Source organism: Poromitra crassiceps, assembly GCF_964638095.1.
Source record: "Poromitra crassiceps genome assembly, chromosome: 10".
In the NCBI taxonomy this organism is placed as follows: domain Eukaryota; kingdom Metazoa; phylum Chordata; class Actinopteri; order Beryciformes; family Melamphaidae; genus Poromitra; species Poromitra crassiceps.
The window spans coordinates 42,411,189-42,419,184 of NC_139631.1; the positions used below are offsets into that span (position 1 = coordinate 42,411,189).

Consider the following 7,996-nt stretch of genomic DNA (forward strand, 5'->3'; position numbering starts at 1 on the left):
CACGCACACACCCGCTGGTGACATCATGACATCACACTGCACGCACACACCCGCTGATGACATCATGACATCACACTGCACGCACACACCCGCTGGTGACATCATGACATCACACTGCACGCACACACCCGCTGATGACATCATGACATCACACTGCACGCACACACCCGCTGGTGACATCATGACATCACACTGCACGCACACACCCGCTGGTGACATCATCAATACATCAATAATATGGATGGGACCATCTGCTCCACCATTCAATGCCTGATCTGAGGTTCAGGATCAATACAACCAGGATATGATGTGACAGTGTTGTACTCGGGTCACTATATCCAGTCCGAGTCCAGTCTCGAGTCCCCAGTGTTCGAGTCACCAAAGAAGAGTCCAAGTCCAGTCCCCATTACCTGACTCAGAGTCAGAGTCCGGAGTTACTGAACATAAGTGTGTCTCGCTGGCCAGCCTCCCCTCCCTTCCGTGAGAGTCGTCTGATCTGCACGGAAACAGACTACTGGGATAAGCCCTCCCCTTGCTCTACAGCTGCTCTCCCATTGGAGCGACTGTTTCAGTCGCGGCCGGATGTCCGCTCCCCGCTTATTACAAGCTCTGTCATTGGCTCGGACCATGTCAATCAGAGCGGCTTCCGCTCCCTCCTCCCTGTGTGTCGCTGACTGTAAATAGTGCCCTGCCGCCTCAGTGAAAACAGCGACGCTAACCAGCTAGCAAGCTAACGGCAGAAACCTACACGCTAGCTTGTTGCTACACGCTGATAATGGCAAGTTGGATTGTTGGAAACTATTTTCCAAGGGCACTGCCGCCAAGCGCCGCCCATCGCAATTTCACAATGGAGACCTGCGCCACCAGACTCCTCTCACAGAAGGGAGGGGAGGCTGGCCAGCGAGACTAGGGCCGGTCCAAGCCATAGACCATATAGGCAGTTCCCTAGGGCGCCGTGGTCACCTAGTCCAAGTCCGAGTCATCAGTGCTCAATTCCAAGTCGAGTCAAGTCCTGAAAACGAGTCCACTGAGTCCAGGACTCAGACTTGAGTCTGAGTCCTGGACTGTCATTGGCTGCTGGAATGTAAACAACAATTTAAAAATGTGCTTAACAAAGTTGGCAGTCATATAATAATTAAGATGGAAAAGCTTGTGAAAGTGATGGTGATGTGTGGTCCCTCCTCCCCCCCCCCAGCCTCGTCGTACCCCGGTAGCAGTCAGTCCGGGAGCTTCTCGGACTTCGGAGGCGGGGGTCCCGGGACCCCGGGGGGCGTGGGGGGGGACTTCTCCTCTCCCGGCCCCCCGCCTCTCTCCTACCAGGCTGAGCTGCCCAGCGCCCTGCTTACCCCTGACAAGCCCTCCCCGCACCCACTGGCCGCACAGGTAAACACACTCACACATTACTGTTCACGTCACTATTTTAAAAAAATTCTCTCTGTATTTGCACATTTTAAAAAACATGAGCAGACAAAACGAAAACAACAACAAAACAATGATGTGCAGGTAGAGACGTGAAACCCGATCTGGGCTTATACTTGGTCTCTACCTAAGAAAACCAATAAGAATCTGTACAAAGTATTTACGGTGTTATTGATGCAGAATACATTCACACACCAGCAGCAGCACTCAGGGTTTGTAAATCGTAAGCTTCAAAATCTACAAGTCTAAAAGTTTCAACGGTGTCTGGCTGCGGAGACCGCGGGTTCAATCCCCTCCAGCGGTACCTCTCGGCTTGGTCAGAGACGTTCCTACAGACAGAATTGGCCGTGTCTGCGGGTGGGAAGCCGGTGGGGGTGTGAGACCTGGTCGGTCGGGGGCGCCTGTTCGTGGGTTCAGGGGGAACGGGAGTGATCTTCTGACATGCTGCTACGTCCTGCCGGTGAAACTCCTCACTGTCAGGTGAAAAGAAGTGGCTGGCGAGTGGACGTGTGTCGGAGGAAGCAGGCGCTAGTCTACAACTCTCCCCAGATCGGCAGAGGGGGGCGGAGCGATGACCGGGACAGCAGGGGGATATGGCCTAAAAAAAATGGTGTCTCCCTCAGTGTAGGAATTTAGCCAGGGGCAATGGCAGAAATGCCCAAAGAAATCTCAGAATGCCCCTGAAAACCATGATCAAGGGGCAAAAAATGGCCCCAAAATGTTGATAATCTTATTTTCATTCAATTCATTTAATTTCCATTTCTATCTCTGAAAACACTCGGCATCTGCAAGCTGGTTGCCAGAAGATGATGAAGAAACACACACACACACACACACACACACACACAAACAGTGCTGTTGTTCACACTACGCTTTAGCAACTTTATGCACTAATTGCTTTACTAAGTGCCCTCAACATTTTGTAAATGCCCCCATTTCTTTAGACAGTGGGAGTAAAAGTTGCCCTCAAAATATTGTTTACATTTCCTACACTGGTCTAGCTGCACGCTCAGGCTTCTTCTTCTCTCATTTTAATGACACAGTCCAACGTTCTTCTTCTTCATCGTTGGTTATTTTAATAGCTCTTTACCGCCGCTGTCAGGACAGTGCCACTATCAGCACTTAAGTCTATAGGGCTTTTCTACCCCAGTAGGCTACTGTTAAGTCTATAGGGCTTTTCTACCCCAGTAGGCTACTGTTAAGTCTATAGGTTGAGGCCACGTCTCGTCATAGACGCTGGTTTAGCTGGCTCAGCCTGGCTGGGGGCGTGGTCAGGGTGGGGTAAAAAAAAAACATTCTATCCATTCAGCAAAGTTAGAATTTAGCTGATAGCCCAGCCCAGGCAGACACGATCGGGGATTTAACCACCGCAGTAAACGCACATCTGAGCAGACGTCTTGTGTTCTGCTGTAGAACCCCCAAACCTGTAGTTTAGAGCCACAGCACCGTCTTTTGGTGAGTCAGCCCATGAGATATATGGGTGGTTTTACCCCACTCGCGCGCCAGCCGTTTCACATTTTGTGGGCGTTCCCAGACATGCGGACTGTCTCTATAGGGCTTTTCTACCCCAGTAGGCTACTGTTAAGTCTATAGGGCTTTTCTACCCCAGTAGGCTACTGTTAAGTCTATAGAGCTTTTCTACCCCCAGTAGGCTACTGTTAAGTCTATAGGGCTTTTCTACCCCAGTAGGCTACTGTTAAGTCTATAGGGCTTTTCTACCCCAGTAGGCTACTGTTAAGTCTATAGGGCTTTTCTACCCCAGTAGGCTACTGTTAAGTCGATAGGGCTTTTCTACCCCAGTAGGCTACTGTTAAGTCTATAGGGCTTTTCTACCCCAGTAGGCTACTGTTAAGTCTATAGGGCTTTTCTACCCCAGTAGGCTACTGTTAAGTCTATAGGGCTTTTCTACCCCAGTAGGCTACTGTTAAGTCTATAGGGCTTTTCTACCCCAGTAGGCTACTGTTAAGTCTATAGGGCTTTTCTACCCCAGTAGGCTACTGTTAAGTCTATAGGGCTTTTCTACCCCAGTAGGCTACTGTTAAGTCTATAGGGCTTTTCTACCCCCAGTAGGCTACTGTTAAGTCTATAGGGCTTTTCTACCCCAGTAGGCTACTGTTAAGTCTATAGGGCTTTTCTATCCCAGTAGGCTACTGTTAAGTCTATAGGGCTTTTCTACCCCAGTAGGCTACTGTTAAGTCTATAGGGCTTTTCTACCCCAGTAGGCTACTGTTAAGTCTATAGGGCTTTTTCTACCCCAGTAGGCTACTGTTAAGTCTATAGGGCTTTTCTACCCCAGTAGGCTACTGTTAAGTCTATAGGGCTTTTCTACCCCAGTAGGCTACTGGTAAGTCTATAGGGCTTTTCTATCCCAGTAGGCTACTGTTAAGTCTATAGGGCTTTTCTACCCCAGTAGGCTACTGTTAAGTCTATAGGGCTTTTCTATCCCCAGTAGGCTACTGTTAATTCTATAGGGCTTTTCTACCCCAGTAGGCTACTGTTAAGTCTATAGGGCTTTTCTACCCCAGTAGGCTACTGTTAAGTCTATAGGGCTTTTCTATCCCAGTAGGCTACTGTTAAGTCTATAGGGCTTTTCTACCCCAGTAGGCTACTGTTAAGTCTATATAGGGCTTTTCTACCCCAGTAGGCTACTGTTAAGTCTATAGGGCTTTTCTATCCCAGTAGGCTACTGTTAAGTCTATAGGGCTTTTCTACCCCAGTAGGCTACTGTTAAGTCTATAGGGCTTTTCTACCCCAGTAGGCTACTGTTAAGTCTATAGGGCTTTTCTACCCCAGTAGGCTACTGTTAAGTCTATAGGGCTTTTCTACCCCAGTAGGCTACTGTTAAGTCTATAGGGCTTTTCTACCCCCAGTAGGCTACTGTTAAGTCTATAGGGCTTTTCTACCCCAGTGGGCTACTGTTAAGTCTATAGGGCTTTTCTACCCCAGTGGGCTACTGTTAAGTCTATAGGGCTTTTCTACCCCAGTGGGCTACTGTTAAGTCTATAGGGCTTTTCTACCCCCAGTAGGCTACTGTTAAGTCTATAGGGCTTTTCTACCCCAGTAGGCTACTGTTAAGTCTATAGGGCTTTTCTACCCCCAGTAGGCTACTGTTAAGTCTATAGGGCTTTTCTACCCCAGTAGGCTACTGTTAAGTCTATAGGGCTTTTCTACCCCAGTGGGCTACTGTTAAGTCTATAGGGCTTTTCTACCCCAGTAGGCTACTGTTAAGTCTATAGGGCTTTTCTATCCCAGTAGGCTACTGTTAATTCTATAGGGCTTTTCTACCCCAGTAGGCTACTGTTAATTCTATAGGGCTTTTCTACCCCAGTAGGCTACTGTTAAGTCTATATGCCTTTTCTACCCCCAGTAGGCTACTGTTAAGTCTATAGGGCTTTTCTACCCCAGTAGGCTACTGTTAAGTCTATAGGGGTTTTCTACCCCAGTAGGCTACTGTTAAGTCTATAGGGCTTTTCTACCCCAGTAGGCTACTGTTAAGTCTATAGGGCTTTTCTACCCCAGTAGGCTACTGTTAAGTCTATAGGGCTTTTCTACCCCAGTAGGCTACTGTTAAGTCTATAGGGCTTTTCTACCCCAGTAGGCTACTGGTAAGTCTATAGGGCTTTTCTATCCCAGTAGGCTACTGTTAAGTCTATAGGGCTTTTCTACCCCAGTAGGCTACTGTTAAGTCTATAGGGCTTTTCTATCCCCAGTAGGCTACTGTTAAGTCTATAGGGCTTTTCTACCCCAGTAGGCTACTGTTAAGTCTATAGGGCTTTTCTATCCCAGTAGGCTACTGTTAAGTCTATAGGGCTTTTCTACCCCAGTAGGCTACTGTTAAGTCTATAGGGCTTTTCTACCCCAGTAGGCTACTGTTAAGTCTATAGGGCTTTTCTATCCCAGTAGGCTACTGTTAAGTCTATAGGGCTTTTCTACCCCAGTAGGCTACTGTTAAGTCTATAGGGCTTTTCTATCCCAGTAGGCTACTGTTAAGTCTATAGGGCTTTTCTACCCCAGTAGGCTACTGTTAAGTCTATAGGGCTTTTCTACCCCCAGTAGGCTACTGTTAAGTCTATAGGGCTTTTCTATCCCAGTAGGCTACTGTTAAGTCTATAGGGCTTTTCTACCCCAGTAGGCTACTGTTAAGTCTATAGGGCTTTTCTACCCCCAGTAGGCTACTGTTAAGTCTATAGGGCTTTTCTATCCCAGTAGGCTACTGTTAAGTCTATAGGGCTTTTCTACCCCAGTAGGCTACTGTTAAGTCTATAGGGCTTTTCTACCCCAGTAGGCTACTGTTAACTCTATAGGGCTTTTCTACCCCAGTAGGCTACTGTTAACTCTATAGACCCCTCTCAAAAGTTTATCAACTCCCCCCCCCCCTCTCTCTCTCTCAGATGTCTCTCCCAGGTCGTTTGGACTCTACTTCCCATGGTGCACCTCTCTCCCAGCAGCAGCCACAGGGTCTCCACGGCAACTCGCATCTGGGAGGCGGTAACCCGGGCAACCAGATGATGCAGCGCAGCAGCAACCAGAACCCCCGTCTGCAAGGCGACGGCTCCTTCGGGCTGGGAGGGGCAGGGGGAGGAGCCGAGGTTCCAGAACCTTCACTGGATGTGAGTCGAGACGATCACTACCGATTACTCAGACTGCAATATTCTATTATCAACCCGGTTAACCCATTGATACCTGATGCAGCATTTGCGTGTATATCCCTCATTTGTGTGCATAGCCCTTTAAGACCGCGAACCGCGTTAACGCGGTTCGCGGTCTTAAAGGGATACACACACAAATGCTGCATCAGGTATCAATGGGTTAAGACAATACTCTGAATAAGACTCGCCATACAAACGGCATGTTACTGATTACCTGCAAGTCGAGCCGAAATGACATTTCCGGGGGATGCGATTCCTTATCGTGACGTATTCCAAGTGAAACCGTGTAGAGAGGGGGCGGGGCATACCGTGTGGAGGAGTTTGATTTGACCGTTGGAAAGTGGGCGTGTCTGGGACGAGGGACTGACTGAATGTGAGCAGACAGGCTGTCTCGGGAGCAGAGGGAGAAAGCAGTCCGCTAAATCATGTATTTTATCTCACAAATCTGAAACCTACCGGTCACGTTTCAATAACAGTCTATGTACAAACACAATATCATGTAAACACAGCACTGTGGTCTGCGTAGCTGCTGGCTGGTTCACTGCCGCCAGCTCCAGAGCAGAGGCCCAGGCGGACGGCCTCCTCCTAGCCGAGGCAGAGTGCTGGCTGCCGGTCTTGAAGCGTGTGACGAGCTGCGGTAACTAGCAATATTCCTGCAATGTGAGTTAATGAGCCAATTACATGTGCATCTACATTAAATGAAGACATTACCGTTCATTTTATTTTGTATGTTACATACTTATTGGCTAAGTATATTAACATTTATGGGCTAGCAAAGTCTAGGCACTAGGCAGCCATGTTGCGTTCTCTGAATTTTCTCCGAGGCATGAAGATTGATTGACAGCTGTCATGTCATGATATTATTGGTTGAAATTGGGTTGAAAGTTGATAGTACTACTAGCTGACGTAAGCACACTGTAGATTTTGTTACGAATGAAGACAATATGGTTCACTTTTGATGTGAAAAAAACAAAGACATTTTTATGGGATCTAAAACAGTTAACAAGTCAGTTTTCATTTCAGCTCGACTTTAACCTGAATGGACCTTTTTCACAGTGGCCATTTTGTGTTGAAAAGGCAGGGTAAACACAGGTGCAAGCCAAACATTAATGAGGGTTTCCAACTTCCAATTACGGAAGTGATAGAGGATTTAAATTTGTACCTACTGCTACTGCTGATAATATTATTAGTATTAATAATAATGATAATAATAATGCTAAGTATATTGTTATTGTGTGTGTGTGTGTGTGCGTGTGCGTGTGTGTGCGTGCGTGCGTGTATGCAGTTGCTTCCAGAGTTGACCAACCCAGATGAGTTGCTGTCGTACCTCGGACCCCCGGACCTCCCGAACAACAACAACAATGACGACCTGCTGGCCCTGTTTGAGAACAACTGACCACACACACACACACACACACACACACACACACACACACACACACACACTGTATATGCTTACACACCTTCAGAAGGAAAACAAACAGACGATGTGGGAAAAACAAGACTTCCTGTAAAATATGAACTCTCTCCTCGCCCGCAAAACAATGGGGCCGCCACTGGGCGGCTCCAACATGGCCGCCGTCCTCCCGGGACGGAGCGGGCGAACAACAATGAGAAAAAAAAAGATGAGAATGTTTGATGTCTGACTATGAACTTGATGGTAGCTTTATTTTATTGTTTTGTTTTTTTTTATCTCTGAAAAATGTATTCATGATTCGCCATTCCCTGTTAGAAGCAACTCTTCCTGAGCGGCAGCGTTTCTCAAGCCGTGGTGCGGAGGGGCCCAGGACGGGTGGTGCGGGGGGGCCCAGGACGGGTGGTGCGGGGGGGCCCAGGACGGGTGGTGCGGGGGGGCCCAGGACGGGTGGTGCGGGGGGGCCCAGGACGGGTGGTGCGGGGGGGCCCAGGACGGGTGGTGCGGGGGGGCC

At 48.3% G+C, this 7,996-nt stretch overlaps 1 protein-coding gene across 3 annotated transcripts in view; it reads left to right on the forward strand.

The window, feature by feature from the left end:
• The window catches only part of LOC310784124 (zinc finger MIZ domain-containing protein 2-like), a 56,144-nt gene extending 48,423 nt beyond the window's left edge, over nucleotides 1-7,721 (forward strand). Inside the window, exons 16-19 of one of the 3 annotated variants that reach the window (XM_083645106.1) lie at nucleotides 1,196-1,383; nucleotides 5,811-6,029; nucleotides 6,578-6,728; nucleotides 7,354-7,465. In XM_083645106.1, coding sequence (XP_083501232.1) covers nucleotides 1,196-1,383; nucleotides 5,811-6,029; nucleotides 6,578-6,709 — 539 coding nt within the window. In that variant the 3' untranslated portion in view covers nucleotides 6,710-6,728; nucleotides 7,354-7,465. Of the gene's footprint in view, nucleotides 1-1,195; nucleotides 1,384-5,810; nucleotides 6,030-6,577; nucleotides 6,729-7,353 lie in introns of those variants that run through there. The other 2 variants (XM_083645108.1, XM_083645107.1) reach the window with 2 other exon arrangements.
• The last annotated feature ends 275 nt before the right edge of the window (nucleotides 7,722-7,996 follow it).